Source organism: Scatophagus argus, chromosome 20, assembly GCF_020382885.2.
Source record: "Scatophagus argus isolate fScaArg1 chromosome 20, fScaArg1.pri, whole genome shotgun sequence".
In the NCBI taxonomy this organism is placed as follows: Eukaryota; Metazoa; Chordata; class Actinopteri; family Scatophagidae; genus Scatophagus; species Scatophagus argus.
The window spans coordinates 3,856,539-3,884,452 of record NC_058512.1 but is presented as its reverse complement, the minus strand read 5'-3'; the positions used below and the strand labels follow the sequence as shown (position 1 = coordinate 3,884,452).

The window sequence follows — 27,914 nt, the reverse complement described above, 5'->3', positions numbered from 1 at the left end:
GTGTTGAATATTGTTTTATTTTCTCAATGGTTCAAAACTCAAATATTTTCAAACAAAATTATCATGAAAGTATAAGAAAATTGAAGGAGCAGGTCCGTTTCCACGGCGTATGGCTGTAATGTGGCTGAATTCATTTCTGATTTATACATGTGTCCATCAGCTGTGCCTCGTGGATACCAAATGTAGTGATGTTATGGATGTAAAAATATTTCCGTGTTCATGATGTTGCGTTGGGATGCTTGTCTCCCCTGTCTCCTCATGGATTGCTCTTGGTCATGCAGGTCAGCGCACAGCGAGAAGATGCACGGCTTTGCCCTCACGAGGACGGCTGATCCTGGTTGATCAGGGCATGGTAACTGGTCTTGTTCAAAGCGTACTCTCTAAGTATATTCATGAGTATTAAAAATTGCCCTTTGAGACGCAACTCTGACTGCATTGTCTCTGTTGTGCAATGAGTGGGCAGACAGTAAGTAACTGGCTCACGATAGCTCAGTTGCCACTGTTTAGTGGGCTTTGGGTATGGAACCGGGCCAGATACTTGGACTCAGTTTGCCCAAATTTGGCAAACTGCTGCCATTTATGTCATTTGAATCGTCATTTTCAAACATGTGCTATTATTCTAGTGTGTAATACATCATTAAGTGAGACAGGAGGGAGGACGACAATGCAGTTAATTAGAAGTAAACACTGAGCATCTGATTCTTCTCTGCTAATGAAGGTCTTCATCACATAGACGTCTGCGATCTACCTTTGATGGAGCAGGTGAACCTGTGCAGCAGCAGAGTAGCCCGGCGAAGGTGAGCATCCATACTGACTTGACACTTTTCACTCCTGTGTTTCCTTTGCTCTCGTCCAACATGCCCCTTGAGGCGTTGCGGTCCGATATTGTGTCGAGGCTGTCATAAGGTGGCAGAGAATAAAAGGTCTATGTTATCATGTGCGTTCATTACCTCCAGCAAGTGGGGATTTGAAGTGATGGTAGTTTACCTACAGATCACTTTAGTGAAAGTTTGTAAAAGACTGAATGATTGTTGAATTTGGACTCTAACGTTAACCAGATGTCTTCATTCTGGTTTGTCTTCACAGTTAAGCACCCCAGGCTTGACATTTGAAGACATCTGCAGGTACGTAAGCTTTGAAGAAATGCTGGAAAGTGAGCGTTTTTCATCCCTACACCTTGAAACAAATGCGTCACCACATTCAAGAGAGTAAAACTTTGTGAACTTTGCCTTTGAACACCGACATGCTGACATCCCTTGATTTATATGAGCCATCATTAAATTAAATCAGCATTAAAAATGAGCAATCCTGCCAAGAGGGTCACAGACATAATTGCTTACAAGGCATTTGGAGTCATTCAGTTGCTGCTTGGATTCCATACACAAAAGCTGCACATTCACTTAACTACTTTTGTTATTTGGGTGATTCCAGAGACTTTCAAAAAATAAACATTATTATTATTATTATTATATGAAAATGATCTGATCTTGGGAGCCTTTGTCTTCACCATGTCCTCAGGAAGGCAGTTAAAATATATAAACTGTCTATAACATTTAGAAACTTATTCATGAGCAGAAAATACAACCATACACTTTGGCAACTAGTGGGCTTAAATGGTAGATAGGCTACATCAGACTGTAGCATTTAATGTTTAATATTGTACATTTTACAAGTAAAATGAATAAACACATCAAGATGATGGAATTGTATGAGAAAATCTGGCTGACTTCTCCAACTTTTCACTTCTTTTTGCTCTGATACCAGCTTACCAAGTGTGGATGAATGCAATTTAAGTCACAATATGTTGAAAATCAGTCGTCTTGAACCATCTTATTCATGAATTAAAAGTTCATTCAAGTTTAATTGCGTCTGATTGTCCTTTACAAGTCCAGTATGTTCAGGTCAATCTCAATACGTTATCAATATCAGATCAATACTGGGAGTGACGTTTCAGTGCTACTCTATGTATGCATTATTCCTTCTATTATTCGTATCTTATCACTGCTTCAGATGGAAATGCATTTTTACACAAGACATGTTCCAATACTGTTTACATTTGCACATAAACTATCACAGCATGTCAAACTTCCTGCCTCTACTAGGGACAAATATTCTATTAAACTATTTAAAAAAAACCTGATTATTTACTCACAGATTTTACAGATATAGTCACTGGCAGTGCCCTGAGGATAATGTCTGCCCGGGCCACGCAGGCTGTGCGAGCAGAGCGTGACGGCGGCGTCACTGAACTGCTGCAAAGCGTTTTCGCTGCAGCGTTGCAACGGTTGATCTTTCTACACAAAGTCTGATTTTAATAAGGATCGGTAATGATGCTGATGACATTTCTGTTAACTGTCCTTCAGAGAGAGTGAGCACAACGGAAAAATATTGGCTGTCACCTGATGATTTTGTCACGTCTGTTGCTGTAACGCCGGCGTGATGTCCGCGAATCATTTTCAGGTCTATTTTTGCTAGGAGTATGCATGGTGCGGGATAAATAGGCAGGACCTGCGACTCAGGCAGCCAGTGTGTCCCAGCTGTGAACCGATGGAACAAATAATGCTCTGTAAAATAAAAGCACGGTGGGGCTTGTGTGAGGTTTTATAAAAGTAAGTCTGAATCAGCTGCTGTTTCCTGCTGTCCAGCTATCATTTCACAGTTTTCTGCTCTTCACAGTCAGCGCAGAGGGAAAATGGCCAAGGCCAGGTTTATGTCACATACACAATCATACACAGTACAATGTATAGTGAAATTGAACCTCTACATTTAACCCATCCTAAGGATTAGGAGAAGAAGGCAGTCATTGTACAAGGCGTGCGAACCAACTCCAGTCAGTGCCCTTGACCAAGGCACTGACTGGAGAATTGAACTAACATACACGTTTTTGATGGTGGGTGAAACCAAAGCACCCGTAGGAGACCCACGCAGACTTGGGAAGAACATGCAAACTGCGCACAGAGAGGCCCTGCACAAGCCAGGAACTGAACCCAGGACTGAGAGGCAAAAGCGTTAAGTGTTTATTATTAACCACCGGCCTCTACAACGTTTGGCGAATCTTCATAAGCAGAAACTACTAATATTCATGTAATAATTCACTCATTGTGTAGAGGTACAAGTTAGATAATCTTTCTGTTTTCAAGAGTACTGAGTGTTAGAAATTTTCTTCCACAGTAATGTCTTCAGATTGTTAAGGACTAGTGAGTGATGCACCTCCATCTGGCTTGCCAGACCGCTGAGTGTCACGCAGGTCCGTAGCTGCTTTTCAAGATCCCCCCGGAGGTCTGAGGGTGCTCCAAAAAGCAGAAAATCCTGCAACAGCACACACACCTTTGCAAGATTGGGCTGTACAACCTCAGTGTTACACTGCTTCACCAGTCGATCACAGGTGGCTGTGCAGTCCCGGCCATAAGTACAGTCTGCATTTGTCTCACATCGCCGCCCCCTCAAAAATCCTCGGACAACTGCCTCAGAGGCCACACTGCGCAGGTTGGCCATCTTACAGTCGTACTTTGCATTGTAGCCCACATGGCGAGGGCTGGCATCACATATTAGGAAACTCCCATAGGACCCGTGGAAGACTTCTTCCACAAACTCTAGCAGGCCGATGGTGATGCGAGCCCTGCGGGGCCAGGCTGGTGCGAGCCAGTGGTTCAGGCTGGAGCTCAGGGCCTCTGGGACCAGAGCCTGCAGGTAGTGAGGCACCTCTAGCCTGTAGAGGGAGCTGTGGCCTACACGTTCTGTCACATACAGGTCTCCACAGAAGCCCAGCAGCTTGGGGGTGTGCTCCTTCTCCTGCAGCGCCACCATCAGGAGGAACTCATTGATCTGGAGAAGAGCCCAGATGGACTTGGCCTCTGCCAGAGACACTTTGCCATCCTGGTTGACATCAGCCAGGTTGATGACCCGATCCACCAAGGTGCTCAAAGATGACTGCTCCCCAAGGTTAGCCTACAAGAAAGAGGTTGAAACAGTCTGGTCATTACATAATGAAATTTGGTATAAAAACAGGTTGCACAAGGAATATTTAAATGTGGTTAAAACAAAGTTTTTGAGTTGATAAGTTCTGTTCTCTATACAGTATATCTTAGATGGTGTAAATGCAGAGAGAAAATGACCTTGAGGAAACTGTGCAGCATCTCTTTAAATTCATCCATGGAGGTTCCACGAGTGGGTTTGTCAAATAAGCTCATCTCCTGTCGCAGTACAGAATCTGGAGCCCCATCAGTCCTGACTGGATCCTCGATACCGCACTTGATCACAACAGGTCTCTCCTTCCACAGTCCACTGTAAACCTGCATGTCCAGAGATGTGAGAGCAGTTAGACACGAGAGAAAATGCGTGAATGCCTGTCAGGCTTCAATTTAATACAAGCTGAGAAAGTGCGCGGAACCGTTAACTTTCTATAAATGAAAAGAAAAAAACCTTTTCCTGGTTAGACCATTAGAATCTTTCAGTGTGCGTGAGTGTGGATGGTTTGAAAGTAATACTGCGTGTGTGTTTATCTTACCTGATGTGTGGAGGAGGTGGACATGCAGCGCTGCAGCGTAAGAGTCCTCTGATCGCACAATGCTTTGCAGGATGAGCCTGATATTATGCCCCTTCTATAGTGATCACACTGCAAAAGAAAACAGGAAACAGATTGCCTAAATGTCCCGTCCTTTAAGAAGGAGGGACTGACAAACAGGTTTCTCTATCTTAACCCAAAATCAAAAGCTCATGCATGAATGAGGAGGCCAACTCAAGCGATCCCCAACAGTCAATCCTCTTCCTCAAACACAGTCCTCTCATTCACTTTTCCTGCTATGTTCTTTGTTGTTTTGAAATCTTGCATGTTATATGATAAGCATCTTCAGTGCAGCACCTGCAACAGGATCGTCTCGGTCAATTCAAACACGGTGAAAATTATCAGTAAATGTTCAAGAACGCTGACCCAAACGGATTTATTTTTCACCCAGTGACTCGTAAAATGTTTGGCATTGCACCTTCTTTTTTCCTGGTTCAACACAAATCCAGTCTGCATTGATTTGCACTGTATCCCTGTCCCATCTTACACAAATTACATTTCTTTTTACCCAGAAATTCTAAAAAGTCTTTCATCGTTGGTTAGGACCAGCAGCACTCCTAACCCCCGTCACATAGATGAAGTCATGAAACCGTGACAGTATTTAGAAAATATACTCACAATGACCATATGGCAGACGTGGCCGCGGCAGAGTTCAGAGTAAGAAGCATACTGCATGTAGATGACCCAGCTGGCGATGAGGATGCCCAGCCACGCCAGCAGAAGGTACTTCACCTTAATGGCCGGGAGCCGAGTCTTTAGGAGGGTGAGAGAAAAGAAAACACAGTAAACCAAAGAGACGTGAGAACCGACGGTAAAAAATAAAACTAAACCACAGTGACTGAAAGAACAGCTGCTCATTTGAACTCAGGATAAAACCAGGATGAAATGCAGTGATGAAATCAATGCATTAATGTGATGTCATATTAAAAATCGATGCCTTCCTTTTCCTTTCAAAACCCCACTTAAGTAAAAATACTCAAGATTAAAAGCAAAATATATTTTAAAGTATTAAAGGTAAAAGTAGACTACAGGAGGCGAAAAATGGCTGACGTGTCTGACATATCATTACATATAACATTAATTAAGATTGTTAGTGATGATGCATAAACAGCATTTTACAGCTGGTCACAGTGGAACTGGTTTTAATCACTTTGTACACAGTTAGACTGCTGGTTCCAAACGAGGGGGGCACAACATACAAACAAAAATCTGAAGGCTCGTGTGATTATTAATGAGAGGAGGACACAAGTAAAAAAACACAACAAAGTTCAGCTGCACAAAGTTGTGTTCATTTTAAAACTAGACTCTTAAATAAAGGGCCATAAGCCAAGACAAACGAGAATAAGGTTGGCAACCACAAATTAAAATTCCAATTCCTTATCGTTTTTTGAATGAGAATTTCTGAAAATCTTTAAAAATGTGACAAGCAACTCATAAAGCTGTTAAATAAATGTTGTGTGGTGAATGGTAATCAATAATATGTCTATTTGGACGTGAAGAAGTGAAAGTAGGGCCTAATGTAGTAAGTGAAATACGGTACTTGAATGAAGCCAAATTGCACTTAAATATCTGTACGTGAATAAAATGAAACTTTGAACCAGGGAGGCCTGAGGAACCTGACAGGACAGCTAAGATACCGACTAGTTTATCATTTTTCTTTTTTTTTTTTCAGATTCACGACATTATTTTGGATCCATGTGAGCTGGACTCAGATGCCTTCCACGCAGATGCTGCCCTGATAGTTTGACATGCATGCAGGTAATTAGAGGACCGAGAGGACCCTGTCATAGCAACACAGGACAGCAGACTGACATGACGCTGTCCACGCATACCTGCAGACCTTTGGACAGAGGGCAGAACAGCACCAAGTGAACCAGTCTCCGCAAAGCCCTTGGCATCATGAGCGACTGTTGGGAGGCAGCGGAGCGAGGAACCAGTGTTTCCTGTCTGGTCACATCCTTAAAGCAAAACCTACGCCATGCGTCGCAAATACCCACAACCAGCGTCTAATTATTAATCGCAGCATATGCGGTCATTTTCTTCAGCTTCTCAGCACAACTGAGACAAAAGCTTTCGTGATCTAATTTTCCAGCACAAATCATTCGCCGGTGGAAAAGAAAAATGATGACGAGCGCGTCCTTGAAAATGAACAATTTCAGATTTCGGCTGCATGTGGGCCAGAAAATCTGCCCAGAATGAAAGATCTCCTCCTCCTCCTCCTCTTCCTCCTCCTTATCCTCCTCCGCGGAGTCAACAGCAAATCCGATTAATGTAAAAGAAGCATCTTCGTTATCTCATCAGACGAGGCTGGACAACATTGTGACACAGATCACCCGATGAGCACACAGCCGCTGCTGCCCAGCGTCTCATCACTGCGCTTCGTTAAAGGGGAAGATGCGGGGATCTCAGCCGCGAGATGTTTTTATTCCGCCGACATAAATCTCATCCGCGCTTCCTGTCCTTTTCTCCTTGCGGGGAAATAAAATCAGGTCATCGGCAAACACCCTGCATATTTATCACCAGTGAATGGAGGCCTAAACAGTACAGAGAATATTTACACACACAAAACATTTCTTATACAATCATATAAGCAGCCTAATAACTTAATAACCTGTTAAGACTTCAACTCATAGTGCGATGCAGTAGAACATCATCCTGTTTTTATGTTTTTATTACATCAATGATGGTGAAATCCCAGTGTAATTACACGTTTAATATGCTCACCAATATCAGCACAAGCCGTGCACATGTAGTGGACTGCTGCTGTGTGTCTGTCAGTGTGTAAGTTCACTGAAAGGAAAAAACACTCAAGTTCCTGTAGAATGTGGGCTCACATGCTTGGACGACAAAGTTCATTCTTCAAATTGTAAAAGGTGGATCCTTCGCACACGCAGCATAAAGTGTGTTTAAAAAAAATACATTTTATTTGTTGGTGCTGATTAATCCTAATGCTACTAATCTTAAGTGGACATTTGTGCATTTGTCTGAAGTTCAAGCAAAACTCTGCCAGTTGAGAGTTCAGTCTGTTTTGAGGAGTATCTGTGAGGAGAATGAAATATGATAACAGCTGTGTCATCCATTTTAAGCACTTTATTAGTGCAAAAGAACAGAATAATTAATTTGAGCCCATAGCTGAAGACTTTGTTATGGGATCACCGGCTGCGCTGTTCTTTGCTGGGTACTGATGCTGGGACTCAGCTTGCAAGGTGATGTCACAAAACCCAACAGAGTGAGGCTGAAGTTCGCCGCCCTGTGCATACCCACACCTGTATCTCATGGTGTGCACAGAACGTGCCACATTAGACGTGCTTGTATGGGAAGCATGCATGTAACACTCAAGGGACACTTGTGACAGATCTGTGCTGTTGGTGTCCTTTGACAAGGAGCTCTCTGCACCAGTTGTCTTGTGTGTCACCCGTTTGGTTGGCTTTGGTGCTAGTTCTGGATCTATGATAAACCCTCCTTTGGGTCTGTACGGAAGCTGTAGATCAAATGTTTTAGACACAGCCAGCGACTTTTGCTGGCCCGCTTCGCTTTTAGCTGTGGGCTTTGTGCTGATCTCAGCTGTCTCCAGATCTCTGTCAACTGCACCCTCTTCTTGGGGTTTCTTGTGGTAAGGGCAGTCATTCAGACGGCAGATAAATGTACGGCTGCCACGCTTCTTGGTTGATTTTCGTCCCTGGACCTGTTGTGGAGAGGCTTTCTGCGGGATAGGCGGCAGTTCTGCCTGTGCAGATGGAAGAGCCCATTTTGTTTCTTTTTCACTGGGATCTTTGACTGACAGTCCAGGGCGAGTCTTCACTTGCTCCTTACATGGTGCTAGTACTGGTCTTGGTGTAGTAGAGGGACATGTCTTTACAACAGAAAGACCAATACTGTTGTGTCGACTGGGAACCCGAGCTGATGATGCTTGACGTGCCTCAATGCTCCACTTAAAGGTTGGTGGTACTGGTCTTAGTCTACTAGCTGTAGATTTGCCTACAGCAGTTAGACCCACACTTTCGTCTTGACCGGGAACCCTGACTGAAGACACTCTACGTGACCTTTGTCTCACTTCACAGGGAGGTGACACCACAAAAGACCCAGAGGATGTACTGGACACACTGGGTGTAGGCGAAGGAGAATCCTCTGGGGCTGTTTTGGGGGTCTTTGTCCTTTTTTTCTCTTTACCAAAAAACTTGTTCTCTGTAAAAGTCAAGAAGGGTCAATTGAGAAAAAAGAATCAAAGCTGGATGTGAGACATGTATTTCAGAAAATGGATTTGAACACAGATAATCTTTGATCTGGCAGCTGATCCTCAGTTCAAACCATAAGAGATAACTGCTGACTCTAGTTAATTTCAATTTAAGAGTCCTTATAAAGGTGAGAAACGACTTGTTTTCTATATATCAATGCATAGCTCAATTAATACTAACAACAACAAAGTACTTTACAATGGATAGATGCGTTAAAATGTATGAACAGCACTCTGACTCACCCCATTGGTCTTGAAACTGAAAGGCAACCTCCTTGGTATCTCTTGATTCCTCATCCCTGAAATGTATCATTTCGTCCACGTGTGTGGACAGAAATTTCGGGACGTCATCTGGCTGTGCCAGGAGTGTTGCCCTGGACATGCACTCCAGTAAGCTTTTAACTCCATATGGCGTTGAATTACTCATCTCTGATCGACATGAAAACGTCCTCCCCAGAAGACTCCTTGTGGAAATCTGGAATGGAAGTGTGTGTGGAATGTCTGCTTTTACCTCAAGCAGGAACGCAGTGATGTCATAACGGTCAGCATTCCACACACAAGCACACACACACACACACACACACATTTTTCACAATTACCTAAATACTAAATACTCTGACCTCTCTGATTGGCTGACACCAGCCAATTAATTTTGCATCTGTTTCCTCCTTTTCTGCAGGTGTATGAATTACCTTGAAGTGCTAGAGCACACATATTCCATATAATGAATAAATGTCATTACAGACTGTAATTCATCTCTTGATGAATGACTTCTTTCTTGTCTAATGATGTGTGGGTCCCAGACTTAGCCTGTTGAAAGCACTGCTAGGCTAATTCAAGTGGGAAACATTCAAAAAGGACATTAAAAACACGTTTACCCAGTGAATATAAATTATTTGTTTTCATCGTGTACACAGAGCAGCCCTTGATAGCCCTATAGCTCTCATTAAGGTGAACATTTGGTGAGGATGTCAAATTATTTTTGTCTCCAACAGGGGAACACTGAAGCATAGCATCCCCTTATTGCCTTCAGGTGCTGTCGGAAATAAGTACTACTTATAATTAGATCTCAGTTAAAAAGGCAAATTATAGAGAATCGCGTGATTTCCACTGTCATAATCCAATTCTAAAGCCAAGAGATAAACATTTACACGTTCATGTGGTATCGCGGTGGTTATTTCAATTTATGACACGACTACTGCAGTTTTTGTTTTCTGCAATAAAAGCACACGATTGAAAACACACTGGCGTAGAAAAATCAAACTGTGATTTACGTTTACGTCCGCTAAACGGAACAACAACAATAATAATAACAATAATTCTATTCATAGTTAATGGGCATTAAGTCATGTAGCCGCTAAATGCCTCCCGAAAGTTGGAGGTTACGAGGAGCTCAAAAGGCAACATCAGCTGGGCGCAAACCAGGTGGAGGCTGGACAACGGGCTGGTCTGCCTTCTGCTGTTGCTGAGCTATGCTTCTTAATAACAGAGGGACGATAGCACGCAGAGCAGATCACCGCGGGGATCAACACAGCGCCTGTCACTGACGACTAGGGAGGTAGATAACGGTTAGCCATCAAGGTAAAATGTGTCATGAGTTAAAGGGTGATTTCGCCCAGAGGCACAGAACCATATGTTAGGTTAGCTAATTGAAGTTTGGCGTGCTAGCATCGGGTTAGCTACCTTCAAGTAGCTAGCCTGTGGGAGCGGTTACTAGCAGCTAGCACGGGTTAAGTGAGCAGAAGCTTGTCAGAGCCGCTAGCCTTCTGAAGTTGTTCATTTAATGCGGCCGGCTGGCAAACGTCGTTAGCTAGCGTTATTTCTTTAGCCCTAACTGCCCACAGGCTAGTGGCTAGATAACGCTGAAGGCTGTGGGGATACCCCCGCGGTCTGTTCCCTCAGTCTGTTTGGGAAACATCCTGACAGAAGCATAATGGTATGTAATTAGCCATTGAAGACAGCGATGCGCACTACATTATTTCAGAACAACGTTAGCTTGCTGGCGTCTGATTATTGCACTCTGTGGTGCGATAGTGCCCTACCCAGCAGCGTCACTCGTAGCATTTCGCATAATGAGTGATCATTATGTAAAAGTTAAGGTTCAGCTCGAGCAAATGAAAGCCTTTGGTGAGGATGCCGAGAAGGAGGGTGTGGACAATGAAGAAGAGCAGGGTCCAGTGTCCTCTCCTGGTGCTTCACCGGACCCTTCCAGCATCACCATAGCTGGCGGTGATGCGGTCAACACCTCCACCCCCTTTAAACACAGGGGTAAAAGTCGTAGCAAGCTGGGGAAAGATGGCAAGAACTCTTGTGGCGACTCAGATGTGTTAGTACATGGGTCTGTGGTTTCTGCTCATGTTGGGAGAAACCTGAACAGACTGGACCATGAGCAGACACTTCATGTGAAAGGGACTGGAAAGATCCTGCAAGGCAAGTCGGAGACTAATGGGAACTATGTAACCATCCATCCAACCAAAAACACTCAAGAAGCACGCCACGAGGAAGGATTCAAACTTGCCAGGAAGAGAAGACCAGTGACGGTGGATACTGCAAAAGCGAAAACCTCATTGGAGGCATTGAAGTTAAGCATTAAGCAGCTGAAATGGAAAGAGGTGTGCCACATGAGAGTTTCTCAACTGCTCTTTCGCTGTTTGTTTTGGAGCAATGCTGTTCACCCATTTGCTGTGCGGGTTTCATTCCTGTGAAATCTGGTTTATCTATGCAGCAGCTCACAGCTTGATCCAGAGAGGATCCCTGACATCTGCTGCTTAGTGCACCAGTGTTTCATTCGGATGACAACCCGCTTAGCTGTTGGTCACGAATGCGCATGGATGAAAACCTCTGTCTTGCTGTTCTACGTGTGTTATTACAAAGCACATTGCTTGCGGGCCTTTTCAGTGGAATGAAAACCTACATATGTTCTCGATGGCACAGTCCTTCCTGTGATGTGGCCAAGCTTCATGTATGTCGGCTGTAAGCTACTGTAGACATTATTGCTCTTCACATGGCTGTCTTCTTTTGACTGATGCAAATTTTCTTGCTTTGTCTTCCTATGTGTCTTCTAGATGTTGAGGCAGACAAGTGGGTGTGATGATCTGAATTTGGTTTGTAGAGTTCATGCATAAGAAAGGCTGCCTTGAGTCTCTCTGTGCTTAGAGGGAACTAGAAGGAAAAGCCAGCAGTGCACATCTCCTGCAGTTTTCAGGCATAACAGCCTGCGTTGCACTGCTGTCATGTAAAATGCATTATATAAACATTACTGTAATGGACAATTAAGTAAATACGTATGGTAATAATTACATTAACTAACCTTTAAACTAATTATGTAATAGTGTATCTGTGTGTTTCTTCCCCAATTTAATTTTAGGAGAGACAGTGTCTCTGACTCAGTGTGAATCACAAAGCTACATTTTAAGATGTTGTAAGTTCAGTTTTAGTTTACTTAAAAGATCCATGTGTTTAAGTTAATTTTTTATCCATATCATCTATGAAAATAGGTTAAAGAAACATACATAAACATAAAGATTTTTATAATTAAAAATTTAGACAGCCCTTTAAAAGCCATCCCTTTCATATATAGTCTAGTATTGAAAGAGATTTAATAACCATAAAGTAAGAGCTGGCACCATTTTCACATTATTACTTTTGAATTTTTGTTAAGGACGTAGGAACAGAGAAGTTGGTCAGTCATTTGGCAAGCGAAAAGTCAAGCTAATCATTAGCACATTAAGGCTTCATCTAAGTGTTGTGACTTCATGTGCCAGAACTGTTCTATTAATATGAACATATCCTGCATATGTTCACAAATGGTGTTCTACTTAGAGAATTGATTTTTTTGGAATCAGGGATGTGGAATATGTGTACTCTTTTCCTTTCATATTGATTATAATTTCCAACATCCCTATCAGATTTTTGGGAAGTCATTGATCAAAAACCTGGCACATCAATGACTTTGACCCAGCTACAGCCTGACAATGTCAGTTTGCATGCCTCTAATGTATAAGATTACAGAGGATGGATGTGGATGAAAGTCGTCCTAAATGAAAAGCAACAACTTTAAAAGATTTATGAGAGGGCTAATTGATCCAACCTTTCGTACTCCAAGCCACGCATACCATCTGGTTAGAAAAAGAAGAAGAAAGAAAGAAAGAAAGTGACATATTTTGTCATTGGAGGGAACTCACTCCAACGAAATTCGTGCTCTGCATTTAACCCACCCAAGTGACGTGCACACACACACAGCAAACCCGGGGCAGTGGGCGACCGCGTGCAGCGCCCGGGGAGCAGTGGGGGTTAGGTACCTTGCTCAAGGGTACCTCAGCCATGGACACCGGGACGGGGAATCGAACCAGCGATCCACCGGTTACGGGTCCGACACCCTAACCGCTGATCCACGACTGCTTGAATGTGATGCAATTAATACCCACAATCGGCTATTATTACCGTGGTCTCCATTATGCATGAGGAGTAACGGAGGGCAGTACCATGAGACAGGTGAAGTCAAGACTCTGCTTATCACCGGTAACCACCCAGTGGCATTTAAACCCTGCCAGGTCTGGTGGCTGAAACAGTAGACAGAAGGCCTATTCATTACCTCTCTTTGTCCTCACAGCCCACCCCCAGCAAAGTCAAAGGCGCTGTGGGTCCTGTGCCATTTTGACAGCATGTGTCAGCTTCTTTGAAGGAGCTCAAACTCCAGTAGCTTTGCTCTGTTGGTTTGTCAGTTATGAAATGAATGTTGATTGGTGAAAATCCCTTTATTAAGTTTTAACGGAGATAGCGATTTAGTTGGTTATACTACATATTTTAGATGAGTTTGGCTTTGGCATTTGGCTTCAAGGCTCATTTAACATCCAGAGTACCACTTCTCTGCATCTGCAGTATGTCCTGGCCTGAGAGACAGCTGTCAACTGATTTTCAGCATATGGCATTCTCTTAAACGGTGGGAAATGATTAGTCTAAAGCTCCTCTAATCCAATAGGCAGTTAGTCCTCTTTGAGGCAGAGAGAGGGAGGGAGAGAGAGAGAGAGAGAGAGGGAGAATGGCAAGCCTGAGGATCTTCAGAAAATGAGACTAATAGCCTTGTATTTAATCATGGGCTTGGTATTTTGATTAGGATCCTACAGAATTAAAGCATGTTCATTTCACAAAGCCTCCAACTGAGAGGCAATCGTGTGCTATTCCTGGATGCATGGCAAATAAGCTGTCCTGTGTATGGCTGCATTTTATAGCTAAAATGGAAAACATTGTACTTTGTTTTGAGGGGGTCCTTTTACAACACATTTTTGTTCACAAAATGGTCCAGAAAACTTGGCCAGCCATTGGATGAGCCTATGTAAGGCTGTCAAGGTACCATAATTAAACTTTGATTTAATATTAGTATAAAAAAATGATGCTCAGCACCTCTTTGGATACTATGGCAAGAAGAAAACAATACAATAATCCTAGAAGAGAAGAATCATTGCACGCATACCAACACATTTGCAGTGATGTTAATACCTGTGTAGCCTTGGGTTGAGAATCTGACTGCAGTTGTGTTTTTTATAGCTTGGCTACCTTTGATACTATCAAATGCAAATATCTTGTTGTTTTAAACACACGTTATCAAAAAAGTATTGGATAGTCGATACCTTCGATAACCTCAGTCCTGTGTTTATCAAACCGTACATGTACAGCATAGCTTTTTTTGAGTCTGATCCCTAGAAAGTTCTCAGATTAACTTCACCTCCTTTGTTGTACGTTGACTTCACTGTGGTGGTATTTATAGCAGGCCTTGGCTGTCCAGCAGGGTTTCCCTGTTTCACACGCTCACATGCTAACTCATTAATGAGATGCCACTCAGAGATCTGTTCTGGAGCTGCACAACGGGGTGGGTCATGTGAGAGTAGAATTTAGGAGTGGTGACGATACGTTGCTGACCTTCAAGTACAGCTCAAAGAGTCCTGATGATAAAACACTAAAGATAGACTCCATGACAAAATTCTTCCCAGCTCAATGTTTATGAAGTGAGCTGTGTGAAGTTGCCTTGACCACCAGCTGGATGGAAATCAGGGAATGTGTCTTTAAAATACATTAGTCAGATCAGTTTCAGCTGATTAGAAGCCCGCAGACTGTAGTGCTCCCATGTGATTTTAGGGGCAAACACAATCAGTCACAAGCTGTTTTGTTGGTTGATTTTCTTTGCCACATGTAATCACAGGAAACAAAGCTTCCATATTGGAAAAGGGTTAATCTTCCCATGCTAAGGACCCGTATAACGACCACGTTCACTCAGAGAGGATTTTCTGACACATCAACAAAGCATGGGATTTAAATGAAACCCAAATGTTTGGTGTCGATCTAAGAGTCTCCACAGTTCTTGAGTTGTTGATGAGATAATTCTGTTTTCTTTTGATATGTGAAGCGGAAATTAAATGGAAACTTAAAGGACGAATCTTTGTGCAGTTTGGTCATCTATACATCAGTGTTATATCCTTTTGACTTCATTGTAACAACACTTTTTGGTGTATTATATGTGGTTTGGAGTGTGTGGGCAGGAGTAGAAGACAAAAGCTGTGCTTTGTGCCAGTAGGATTTACTAGCTCGCTAAATCCTTTTATAGCATCACTCCTCCTCTTCTTTCCCAGCTCATCACAACAGAACACGCATTACCTTCCATCTTTAGGCAAGATTATCCCTGGGTTCACCAGAAGGACAACCACCTCACCAATGTCCTGAGTCATGCCAACAGATTAAACCTTTCTCATGTACAGATGATTTTTACTCTCAATAACGTTATCACTCATTGTTTCTGTCCATCGTCTGCTCTCTCTCCCTTTGTTCAGTTTCCTCTGGGAAGACGAGCAGCCTGTGATATCTACTGGCACGGCGTTTCCTTCCATGACAATGAAAATATCGTCTCAGGGCAGGTGAACAAGTTCCCAGGTACTTTGCTGTGCTGCCGCTCTCCTCTCCTCTGACTTTAAGCTGGTGTCGAAGCACCATGCAGTAAGACTCCTGCACTGCCTGTCGGTGGAGTGACGGCTTCGTATCAGCTCGCTTTCCCTCATCTGTAGTCAGTATTCTGTAATCACAGGAGGAGGGATTTACTTAAAACCTTACTGATCCCCTAACCTTTTCATGCCATGGCAAAAGTCATTACTTTAGAGACTCAAGAGATGATTGTATTGGTAAGAAATGTGTACATGCACAAGTACATCACTGGAGACTCCTGGCTTGCATTTATCTTACACTGTATGATACTTATGTCTTATTGAGTTACATCTGCTTACAAGTCTTAAGTACATGTCGTTTCAACGAGGAAACTCTTTCTTGATGCTGAGAAGTCTATGCAAACTTCTGTAGATTTGCTGATCATTTCTTTTCAAGGCTGCTTTCCACATGTATGTTTATTGATGTTTTGCATGCCAGTTTCTGTTGTACACCTGTAAAGTGTTTTGTGCATTGCAGGAATGATTGAAATGCTGAGGAAGATCAACATGAGTCGTGCAGTGAGGACTATGCAGGAGTTGTTTCCAGAAGAGTACGACTTCTATCCCCGCTCCTGGATCCTGCCTGACGAGTACCAGCAGTTTTCCACGCAGGTAAAATCGCTTGACGTCAAACCAAGACGTTAACATGCTGGATGTGATTTTCTTTGGATGAACAGGAACAAATGTTGCAATTCTGTGCCGTGAAAACGTGGATACTGTATTCTGCAGTACAAGAATGAAAAAATACTTTCAAATAAATTATGACTTGCTGCAGTTTGGGATGTGCATCTGTAAGCCTGTGGTGAAATGTGCATGAACTTTATGAACAGTTTGATAGGAATTACCAATTAAAAGTGTGTTTATTTGTTTATGTCCAGCATCTCTGTGAATGTAAACTCATTGTTAGGAATCGTAAGACTAATCAAACATAAAGACCTCTGATAAACTGAGGTCGACAATCTCTTTAATAAGGGAAGACTTGCCAATATGGCAGCCTACCAGAACAACAGTAAACAAGTTCTTAGTTAATACTAAGAGGACTAAGCTCAGATGGACACAATGTGCAACAGAGCCGTTTCACATAGAATATACCATAGTGTAGAATTCAGCCAGAGATATCAAATACTTGAATTTAATTTCCTTAATTTAAACCAGACATTCTGATGTGACATGATCCATGAGGAAGCAGAGAAATAACTACGATTTTGCAGATTCCCCATGTTTATACAACTTGACGTCAGAGGGAAATGGTTGCCATGTGAATGTGATCTGTGTGACTCTATAACAGTAGTGCTTTTAATAACGTGACCTGTTTAATTCTCATCATGCGCTCGCCCACCACTGCTCACTTTCCTTGAGGGTGGGCAGACTGTAACACAGTTAGGAATATTAGCCTTTATGGTCGTCTGACACATCTTAACACCTGGTTTAATCCAGTACGACTGTCCTGTGAAGGAGATGTGGTATTGAGTGGTTGAAGGCACACACGACAGGGAGTAAAGAGCTGTGAAGACTGTAGGGGTAGAATGAGTGATCCATCAGCTGCTTTTCTCTGGTTTACTACAGTGTTCAAGGCTGTCACAACCAGTTGCCAAGTGTGCCACTCATCCAACCAGCCATAATTGAACTGACACTGACAACATTTGTCCAGCTTTGCGTATTTATGTTATTCAGTGTAGGAGAAAAGTTGATGAGACAAGGGCAAAATTGTTTAAAATTAAAATTTTGTGGCAAGTGGAAAAGGATCTGTATTAGTCATTGGCGGGTACTTCTTTTGCAACACTCACTTATACTCAGAGAAATTCAGTTTCCACCTGATTTTGGCAGGTGCCAGTTAAATTTCACTTCTTGTTATCAGTAGTAACATTGATGAAGATGGGTTACATTTGATGATGGGTCAACAGTTCTAGTTCAGTGAAATGATATGTAGCAACAATGCATTATTTCCAGCAGGGGGCACTAGAACATCACTATTTTTATTTCAGTGCAGTTTAGAGCTGACAAAATCACTTCCCTCTGTAAAGAGTTTTAAACAAATCTCAGGTTTTGACCAAAAAAATAACAGTTGACTCAAAGAAATAATGGAAAAATGGGTGGGGCTTTATTTTGTGGGAAGAAATAAAGCCCAACTTCCTGTTTTCATAATCGATTTCTAATCGGTTTGAGTTGATGCAGTACTCAGTAACTATAATTTCTAAGTTCAGAACAAGAACAGTGACTTTATTTGAATGTTGAATCATTTATGTTCTATAAATCAGCAGTGAACTGCATTATAAGGATGTTACTTTTTTAAATTTAAATATATTTTTATTCACCTTCTCCTTTCTCACCTCTGCTGTAGATTCGCTTGGTGAAGGAGAACGATACCACATTGAACCTCACCTTCATTGTGAAGCCAGATGGGGGCTCTCAGGGGGACGGCATCTACCTCATCCGTGACCCCAGTGACCTAAAGCTCATGGCGGGGTCACAGGCCAAACAGGCCGTAGTCCAGGAGTACATCCATAAGCCGTTACTCATTGACAAGCTCAAGTTTGATATCCGCCTCTACGTTCTAATTAAGTCCCTGGAGCCAATGGAGATCTACATTGCCAAGGAAGGCCTGACACGTTTTTGCACGGAGCCCTACCAGGTAGCCTTGACGGTGCTACTGATGCTACTTTGAAGCTGCTGATGTGCTTTGGTATCACATGCTTTATATGCAGATGATTTAGGTCACTCTTTTCGAATGTGCAGGAACCAAGCCAGAAGAATCTCAGCCATGTCTTCATGCATCTGACAAACTACTCCCTCAACGTCCACAGCGGAAACTTTGTGCACTCAGACAGCCAGAGCACCGGCAGCAAGCGCACTCTGTCCAGCGTCCTGTACAGGCTGGCAGCTAAAGGCGTAGACATCAAGAAGGTGTGGTCGGACATCATCGCTCTCGTCATCAAAACTGTCATCGCCGTGGTGCCTGAACTTAAAGTGTACTATCACGCTGATATACCGCCTGGCAAACCAGGACCCACTTGCTTCCAGGTGGGTGGAGTGTACTGTTAAGGCTCTCTTTGTGGTGGCATTGGGATCTGTGAAGACCCTTGAAGATAAAAACTCATAAAGTGCTCCTTGTGACTTCAGATCTTCTCTCATAATAATCAGAATCAGTATTTTTTTTTATGGGGTGATTGTAGCCAATGCAGCAAAATTTGATGTAGATTTGCTAGAATGTAAACAAACAACCCAGAGTTTAAAACCAACACAAAAGTATTCTCCTGATGCATTTGTAACTGGCTTTTTAAAAAAAGAAAAATGACCCGATGAGCAACCTCGTGTTCTATCGATCCCTGCCCGGACCAATAACGGTTACAGACTCAGTTTAGGGTCGCATTATTTCTTGTTTTGAAGGTGGGGTTCAAATGCAACTCGTGTGTTATTGTTTGATCAAGCATATAACTCCTGGTATGAATCAAGTACAAAGAATGTCTTTACGGATGTGTTTGTGTCTCAGATATTAGGGTTTGACATCCTGCTGATGAAGAACCTGAAGCCAGTGTTACTGGAGGTCAATTCCAACCCCAGCATGAGAATAGAACATGAACAAGAGGTGGGAGGGAATCTCATCACTGTTATTGTGTTGTTGTTTTTTTTTTTGTTTGTTTGTTTTTGTAAATCATTATTTTTCACTTTGCTGTTGCCTGTTTCAGGTGGCACCAGGAGTTTTTGAATATGTCCCCAGTCCAGTCGACAAAGAGGTCAAAGTGGGCGTGATCAGGGACACTCTGCGCCTTATGGACCCTGGCCACAAGAAGCCCTCCATGTAAATACACACACACTTGCACACATGTATATGCACATTGAACACACAGTTTGAAGTTGGTAGTTCTTACATTCTCTGCTCGTTTCCCTGCCGGTCTTCAAAGTCCACTTCTGAAGGCGTGATATCTTACTCTGCCCAAACCTCAACAGCTCCCCATAAGCCTGTTAAATGGAAAAATGACATTGGGCTGAGGCCGGCTGGAAATTCACACATTGCTGTAAGTCTGGTGGCTCAGTCCCTCTGGCTGACTGGCCCTGCGTGGTGCCTGGCAATAAATCTCCTCCACCATTAGGGTTTGTGTTTCCCTCCCCGTCTCAATCTGTTTTTCTTCTGTGACAAGAAGATTTACTGTTTCTATTCTACCAGCATCTCTATTTCTTGCCTCTCTCCCACTTTCTCTCCCTCTTTTCCCCTCCTTCTCTCGCTCTGCCCAGGTTATCTTCTATATCAGATATTTCATCTGCTTTTTTCTACAAGTGAGAGTCTTTCCCTCCTATCATAACCATGACCAGTAACATGTTGATATAGTGCCAGTAGTTTTTGTGTCTCCTTCGTTTTCATATTCTTATCCAGCTGTATAACAGTCACATGCACAGATTTAGATTTTCTTAGATCCACAGTTTTATTTTAATGGGGAGGGATTGGTTTAATTTCTTTTTCCTCTGCAAACTTTCAAAACCATTAACACACAGTCTTTGGCAGCACGAACAAAATGTTCCCAACATCATTACAGGAGGTTAAGTAATGCTTTGATGACACAGATGGTCTACCAGCAAGTAAAAATACTTGTGTTGTGGTCGCTGACAGCTGTTCAGCAGTGGGTTGGATGAGATTCAGTCAGTCAGAGCACACAGTTTAGACTGAAGTCACCCCCTCCTGTATGAATTTGACTTGTCAAGATGCAGTGAAAGGGAGCTGAGAGCTGACCAGGCATACAATGCAAACATACAGCAGAGTCCTAAAATGGTGTTGCTGTTTAACAGAGATGGAGTGGGAGCTTATGTAAGAGAGAGATAAGTAAATGTAAAATGGCAGAAAAGAGGGGGATGAATGACATGTTGGAGAGAAAGGGAGAGGAGATACATGGGAAATTATGAGGAGGAGGGTGTTATTAATCCTGTGTATGATTTTTCTAAGGCTGAGCCACTATGAGAGATGAGTGTGGGTGAGAAGAAAAGCCTGAAAGTCATGGGCACATATACCTTAAAATAGGGTGCAAGAGACACTGGCCACTTGGGGGCAGCTAATGGACACCTTGAAGAAGACATGGCAAAATTCTTGGCACTTACATTCATACAGACTCCAGATGATGGCCACCTGATGAATCTAAGTCATAGTTTGGCTGCCATCTCCTCAGGAAAATATCTTTCTCTTCATAATGGCACTACGAGTGATCCAAGACAGTCAAATTGCAGTGATGAGCTGTAACTGCCTACAGATTCCTACGGTCTCTGTCTGCTCCCAAAATATTGATTATAGTTAATTCTTGTGGTTGCAGAGAAACCGAGTGAGAAAGGGGGTAGGAGGTTAAATCAATTACACACACAAAAGCTTTGTCGCCACCTGTGGGAGATTACTCTGTGTGTGTTTGTGTCACTCTTGCTTTCTTTTTGTTAACACATCTGGCACCTTTTAAGACTTTGGACAGCGTGGAAAAGCTCTGTAGATTTATTCACCAGGAGGCCAGAAATAGCATTTATGCGGGGTAATGACACACACATACACTCAGCTAACATTTGGCACCGGGCCTCCTGGATGTCTTTTTAATAACTTGCGATTCTTAACCTTTTACCCTCTCGCTTCGCCGCCATCATTTTCTTTCTCCGTCTGGTGGGAATGCTTGGAGACGTTCCCTTCACTGTCTGCCCGGCTGTCAGCTTCTCTTGAAGGAGTGTCCATTTTTAGCCGAGACTGTCCTGTCTAAATAGACGTGGGTGGTGTCCCTCTGGCTGCTGAGGGATGATTGATTCCATTAAACATTCAGCAGCGCTCTCTCAGTGCCATTCACACTGTTTACTAATTCATGGAGGAAGAAACCGCCTCATTAAAGTCAGCACTACTGTATCCCCTTATGCCTTTGTGTGCTTCTCTTTGTTGCTTGTGTTTGTTTGCATGGACAAGTGTTGGCCACAGGAGGTGTCCTTAAAGGCCCTTCACACCCACACAGGTGTTTTCACTCCGTCTGGCTGATGAGACCTCATCCTCATGTTGCTACGTTGGGAATTATTTGAGGTCAACGGACTCCGTGAACTAATAAGAACGATAAAAGTCGGGATTGGTGCTGAGCCACAGCAACGGGGCGGCATAGCTAACAGGAGGGGGAGGGAGACGTCGATAAAGCGGAGTGTGCACACATTCACGAGCGTAAAAAAACACAGTGTGCCTGACTTTTATTTATTTCCTATCAGAAAGGCAGCAGCCTCCTCAGGAAAAGCACAGTTGGCTGGCTGGTGGCCAGAAACAGCCAACACATGAGCGAGGACCCGAATGTACTGACACCCTTCGTTTATTTACTGTGAATAAATGTCATTTTCACATCATTATTTTATTACTGAAATAACAGCGCAGTCAGGGATCCTGTGCAGATCTGTGCCGATGTTGGCTGAAACGGCTTCAACAGTGGAAACAGCAGGAAACTGCTTTTGGGTTGACTTGGGTTTTGATAAAACAGTCTGAGACTTGTTTTTACCTGTTGTACAGGTAAGACGTGCGCTTTCGGTTTTACACTGTTCACCTCATCGACAGGTGGCAGTAGTGCTGAGAAACAACATGCCAGAAAAAATGCAGGGAAGTCAAAGGCTGCAAACTAGCAAGCAAAGATGAACAATTAGAGTTCATTTTTTTTCTTTTAAATGGCTTTGCAAATGTTTTAGGAAGAAGAAAATATTTGCGACACATTTGTAATGCTGTGACCATAGACACAGTGTGTTTCGGTGATCTAAGCAGGACTTTGCAGGAAAACTTGTGAGGGTAATTTTTATTTCTGTTGGATCAAATGGACCAAGTTTTGACATTACCAAAACTCCCTTCAGGGTGTTTCAGAAAAATTTAGTCACCCTTTTCATGGCTATTCCTTTTGTAATGATTGCAAATGGTGGGAAAAGTCATTTTGGCCCAGCAGACCTGCAGTCCTTTAAGGTATCCTGTGGGATGTTAACTGTTAATAAACCAAAAACAAAACAAACAAAATACTTGGGAAATCACACTGGACTTCTTTTGGCTAACGGAGGTAAACTGACAAGCATGTTTATGCTCCCTCATCAGCATTCAAAGCAACAAATGCAATGTGAGTAATTTACCTCTCAAACACAACTATTCCATCGACTGTCAGCCGTTGCCATGGAATTGGCAGCATGGCTTTTTGTTCAAGAGCAGGCTTTCATTGACTAATGTTCTGCAGAGAATAAAATGACTGCACAGATCGTCAGCGGTTTTTCAAGTCAGGGTGTACAGTCTTTTGAGTCACTGTGCTGCTTCCCATCAAAAGTCCCCTTCATTTATGCCCCTTTGTTTTAAAGTATCCAGACATCGTGAGAAGTATCGACCTTCTCTTCATGAGAATTCAAAGCGGATTTTGAAAGTCTGAATGCATGTGGATGCATCTTGCTTCTGATTCAGTTCAGGGTTGTTGATGGAAGCACAGACAGCAAAAAATGCTGTATGGAGGCTGTGAGGCGAGAGTTATTTGTCCTTCGTTCAACATTATTCTTCCCATTTTCCCTCCAGTGAAAAGGTCGGTGCGTTTATCCTCCGCAGGTGGTTGGCTAAAGCTCTCTGGGTTCTCATGGTCTTCTGCTTCAGCCGGCTTACTGTACTGATTACTGTAGGGACCTTTGTTGTGTTTAAACATCCAGAGCTGATGGTTAAATGCCTGGTGAACTTGCTAATTAATTTTAAAAAATTAATTGAAATACAATGCATTAAAATGTGTTTATAATGATCTCTTTTCTTTCTTTGCGTCCTGTCAGTTCCCATCCAAAGACTGGTGGGTGTGAACGCGGGGAGGAAGTTCCCGTGGAGGCGGACATACAAGACAGGAGCCCGGATGAAGCATCTCTGCCCTCGCTGTGTCTGAAGCAGGTCTACCCCAAGTACGCCAAACAGTTCAACTACCTGCGGCTGGTGGAGCGAATCGCAGCTCTGTTCATACGCTTCCTGGGGGTCAAGGGCAACATGCGTCTGGGCCCCACAGCCTTCCGAACCTTCATCAGGTACGAATTTCATTTGTTTGTTCATTGCACAGAATCTGCATTAGCTTCTGCCAAAGCTGTTGCTAATCGTCCAAGCGTATGTGCTAAGTTTGCCTGAACAGTGCGCGGATTCAAAAACCTGTAAGAGCCCGTAAAACAAGCACAGACAAATAACGGCTAATGCTAACGACAGCACAGCCACACTCGAGCATGCGGAAATCTCGGACGGCATCAGATAGAAACGTGCCTGTTCAGTCATACGCTCTGCAAGAAGAACATCTGCACAGCTGTGTGGTTTAAAAGGACAGTTTGAAGTTTATGAGTAACTGCAGAATGAAACATGAACAACAGGGCTAATTTTAATAATTTTGGGCTAATTGGGTTCATCATGATCTTTTCCATAAGCAGCTGAGCATGTGACTGAACAATACTCAGACTCAGAATCAAACTGAACTGAAGTTGCTGCTAACTTTGAGCAGTTCGCAGGCTGGATAGCTGATCAGCTTCAGCGTGTTAGACAGCAAAGCAGCTTACCTGCAAATGACACGTCGGTCCGTTTAGATGCTGCTGTGTCTTCAGGAATTAAAAAGGAAAAACTGCAAAAAGAAACAACTAAACGTGAACCGTCATAACATTGTTTTGATTTGATTGTTTTTAGGACCTGCAAGCTGAGCAACAGTAATTTCACCATGGCTTCAGTGGACATCCTCTACATAGACATCACACGTCGTTGGTCAGGAGCCGTGCCCGACTCGAGAGAAGCAGGTAACACACTCACACACATATGAAAACAAAACTCCCACAAAGTCGAGGACAGCGAGCAGGGTATCCTTGAGACTCGGAGCAAATAATGTGCTCGGAGATAATTGCGTGTCATTCTTTGTCAGATTCCCTCTGACACTGTGCTGCCGTAATTGAAATGAGCTGAGATCACAATGTGACAGCGAGGAGAGTATCCGACATGAATTATTCAGACGTTGCACCGTGTGAGGAATGTTTGCGAGGCGAAGCGGGTGGATGGAGATCACATGGACCAGGATGGAAAGGCCTGTACAGAGGAGACTGTGGGCTGAATTTAGAATGAGCTCATACGTATGCGGGGAGAAGGAAGTCAGTCTGTTCTTTCTGTGTGTGTGTGTGTGTGTGTGCGCGCATTGGAGGATTTGTTGGGAACTGAAGAAAGGCTCGTATTTTACTGTTTGGCAGTTTTGTTTGGGATATGATGTAAAGTTTTCACAGTACACATTCAGCACAAGACTTTCAATAATTTCACAGCAAATGATCTACCAACTCTGTGTTAGTCAGGTGTGAGTTGGAACCTTTTGTTTTTTTCACTCCACGGATTTGTTGGTTTTTTTTTTACTCCTCCGTCTTCGTCTTCTGGGTGGATAGTAGAGGCGGCACTGGGAAATATGAGGCGTAAAAAATCATCGCTTGTTCTGCTCGTGTTTTTCTGAACTGTTAATTGTTTTGTCACTCCTTCTCTGACCTTCATGTGCTCTGAATTTGGCCTCCTGCTCCTGTCTGAAAAATTGTTAAAGAAATCTGATGACATGATCTGACTTTACCGCACTTCAGTGGTTACATTTGTGGTGTATAAAGAGCCTTACATTTCATGAGAGACTGGAGTACAAAGTTATTGTAAGTTATTATTTAGATATAGTTGCTGTACGAGTTGTTTAGCCGTGAGACAACTTGGTGTTTCTGTTCACACCTACAGGCCTTTCACACAGGAAGTGGAAAAACTTTTCCTTTTGTGAACTGGTAGAAGTCTGAGTCTGTTGACATAGAGGGCCAGAGTTGTTTTTCATCTTCATATTTAGCTTCCAAACAGCTTTAACTCAGCCAAACTTTCTGTATTTCAGGTATGGGATTACAAGCCTTTGTGGAGGCATTTTTCTACCTGGCGGGTCGAAGGTTCAAATCCCTGGTGATGAGGGAGCAGGTCGCGTCCCTGCTGGAGCTGTGCGAGGCCCAGCTGCAGTCCCAGTCGAGCACCGAAGACAGACGTTCGGTGAGCTGCAGCAGGGCGCTGCCGCGGGCTGGCAAGACTCAGACGCCGGGCCTCGCCAACCCTCAGCTCAGCTCGCCGGCCCCCCTGCGAAGGGCGGCCAGCCAGGACTACCGGCTGCATCAGAGACTCAAACCTCGCACACTCAGGGCCAACGTGGAGAACTGATGAGACGAGGGCATCAAGCACTCCTCCAAGTCCCAAACACTGCCGTTAGCCTTCTCCACGGGAGAATTAGGTATCCATCTCCTCTCTGAGGGGGAGCTGAGAGAAGGACTAGCTTGACCCCTGCTGGCTGGCTCGCAGGAGGACCCCCCCCCAGAGGCGGAGGATGTCTGTGGTGCATTTCCTCCTCCACCTCCTGATGTGATCACATGATGAACAGTGTGGTCCAGTCAGGAGGACTCACTGATCATACAGGGCAGCTATTTGCTTGCCTTCACCTGTGTCTGGCAGCACGTACAGCGAAACAAACTGCCTTTTCAGGGATAACATTAGATGATCCAGCGTCACATTCAGTGCATTCACACGTAACGTTACACATAAAGAAATGGGTGTGAGGGAGTGTCCTTAGTATGTGTGTTACATTCTTGAATTTGCACAACAACTCTTTCTTAACTATTATATTTGCACAGAAATGGATTTGGGAGGATTGGCTGAGCATTTGTGTGGGCATCATGTGGATGTCAGTGTGTGTGTGTGTGTGTGTGTGTGCGCGCTATGCTGTATTTATTTGTGTTCAGCTCGGTGGTGAAAGCCTATTTAGAGCCAGTGGCTCAGCTGTGCATCCTAACTCCGTGAGCCCATTAGCGATGAGTTAAGTGAATAAGTATTCAAAAGGAAAAGGCCAAGCCGCCACTTATCCTCTCTCAGTTCAGCTGCTGTTTGACTGAGGGGGCCTCAGACCCTCAGCGAGCGTGTTTTTAGCCTGATTACTTCATAGGAACGCAAATGCTATTGGGAATTAATAGTTTCAGCAGCAATAGCGTGGCGTAAAATAGACAGCCTTTGTAAGAAAACCTTCACCAATGTGTGACCAGTGTGCACCGGTGGACGCCAGTCAGGAAGGTTGTAGATCGTCGCTGTCACTTCAGATTATTGTCTACTGACCATATTGTTTGTTGTTATTGTTTTTATGTTACATTAACATTATTTAATAACTTGATAATCTGTTTTGTCACGTGCAGCAATTAAGTATGACATGTTACACAGAAGAACACTAACTTATTAAACTTGTGCAACGTTGGCAGCTGTTTAGCACATAGACTGAACTGAACAAATGAACGATTTCTTGTGCACACACTGTAGGATTCACTTATTTACTGACTGTGCGTCTGGTGACTTGAAGTAGCTTGCTGAGGTCATCAACAGTGACCGGTCGTGCGGATGAAATGAACTGATAGCGCTGCAAAAAATAAAATTCAGTTTGTTCTTTCAGCTGAAGATGTGTGTGTGTGTTCATGTGGCCACTGATGATGTGACAATTTTTTTTTTTTTTAAATATCTTATGTGTTTTTATATGCAAAGGCTAACATTCTGTACAACTCGCCATTGCATCATTACTGTCCTTCATCGCGGTGATCTTCCCCTACGGCCTCATTAAAGAGCACTATTTGTCACATCATTAGGGGATGATATGTCACATAATGGCAGCGCTGTTCACACTTTGTACTATTTACATCTGCGTCCTGAAATAGCTCCTCTTCCTTTATGTTTTAAGACCTTAGATATGTTTCACAGCACAACCATCTGCCAGCGGGTCCTCGACCTTCTGTTGTGCAGGCTGTCAGTTCACGCTGTAGCTTTGGTGTCTTCAGTCTTAGAGCCTTTTTTCTGTGTGTGTTGCTACCTTGAAGCCCCGAACGCACAGAAACCACTGGGACCAGTAGGGTTTAGAAAGTCTGAACCAATGAACCACCTTTGCATGCATTTGTTCCACAGTTCCCTCCCATTTTTTTTTGTTTTTAAATCATACATTTTTTTATAGGCAGGCATGTCTGGGACGGCTTTTAAGAGATGAGTTTGATTTGATAAAACGTTTATGTATAAAATAGACAAACGTGAATTGAAGTCAACAAGTGGCTTCATATGTGGCCCTTTCCTATCCTTTAACGCTTTTCGAGTTGTGTGGAGGCACTGGAGAAA

The 27,914-nt window shown here is 43.3% G+C and overlaps 3 protein-coding genes, 1 long non-coding RNA gene and 1 other non-coding gene across 8 annotated transcripts; 3 read left to right on the top strand and 2 right to left on the bottom strand.

The window, feature by feature from the left end:
• The first annotated feature begins 358 nt into the window (after positions 1-358).
• Positions 359-1,699, top strand: LOC124052082. Its single transcript, XR_006841926.1, has 2 exons — positions 359-797; positions 1,087-1,699. It is a non-coding gene; the product is annotated as an uncharacterized LOC124052082 (long non-coding RNA).
• On the top strand, positions 857-994 carry LOC124052180. The gene has a single exon (XR_006841958.1). It is a non-coding gene; the product is annotated as a small nucleolar RNA SNORA17 (small nucleolar RNA).
• Positions 1,700-1,832: 133 nt separating the features above from the next.
• On the bottom strand, positions 1,833-7,124 carry dipk1b (divergent protein kinase domain 1B). Of its 2 annotated transcripts, XM_046375989.1 has the most exons (5): positions 6,397-7,120; positions 5,183-5,317; positions 4,508-4,615; positions 4,116-4,292; positions 1,833-3,948 (listed from the first exon to the last, which is right to left on the bottom strand). In XM_046375989.1, the coding sequence occupies exons 1-5, from the start codon at positions 6,463-6,465 to the stop codon at positions 3,136-3,138; spliced, it is 1,302 nt and encodes a 433-aa protein (XP_046231945.1). In that variant the 5' UTR covers positions 6,466-7,120; the 3' UTR covers positions 1,833-3,135. The 2 variants fall into 2 exon arrangements, with proteins under 2 accessions (XP_046231945.1, XP_046231944.1); XM_046375988.1 differs by having other exon boundaries at positions 5,183-7,124.
• Positions 7,125-7,657: 533 nt separating this feature from the next.
• Positions 7,658-10,111, bottom strand: LOC124052079. Its single transcript, XM_046375987.1, has 2 exons — positions 9,042-10,111; positions 7,658-8,749 (listed from the first exon to the last, which is right to left on the bottom strand). Exons 1-2 carry the CDS (start codon positions 9,382-9,384, stop codon positions 7,680-7,682), a joined length of 1,413 nt encoding a protein of 470 aa, XP_046231943.1. The 5' UTR covers positions 9,385-10,111; the 3' UTR covers positions 7,658-7,679.
• A 90-nt stretch (positions 10,112-10,201) lies between these two features.
• Positions 10,202-27,206, top strand: ttll11 (tubulin tyrosine ligase-like family, member 11). Of its 3 annotated transcripts, none has more exons than XM_046375984.1 (10): positions 10,202-11,410; positions 15,623-15,722; positions 16,248-16,381; positions 18,111-18,401; positions 18,506-18,790; positions 19,260-19,355; positions 19,456-19,568; positions 23,537-23,779; positions 24,417-24,523; positions 25,624-27,206. In XM_046375984.1, the coding sequence occupies exons 1-10, from the start codon at positions 10,871-10,873 to the stop codon at positions 25,935-25,937; spliced, it is 2,223 nt and encodes a 740-aa protein (XP_046231940.1). In that variant the 5' UTR covers positions 10,202-10,870; the 3' UTR covers positions 25,938-27,206. The 3 variants fall into 3 exon arrangements, with proteins under 3 accessions (XP_046231940.1, XP_046231941.1, XP_046231942.1); XM_046375985.1 differs by having other exon boundaries at positions 10,204-10,379; XM_046375986.1 differs by having other exon boundaries at positions 10,205-10,356.
• The last annotated feature ends 708 nt before the right edge of the window (positions 27,207-27,914 follow it).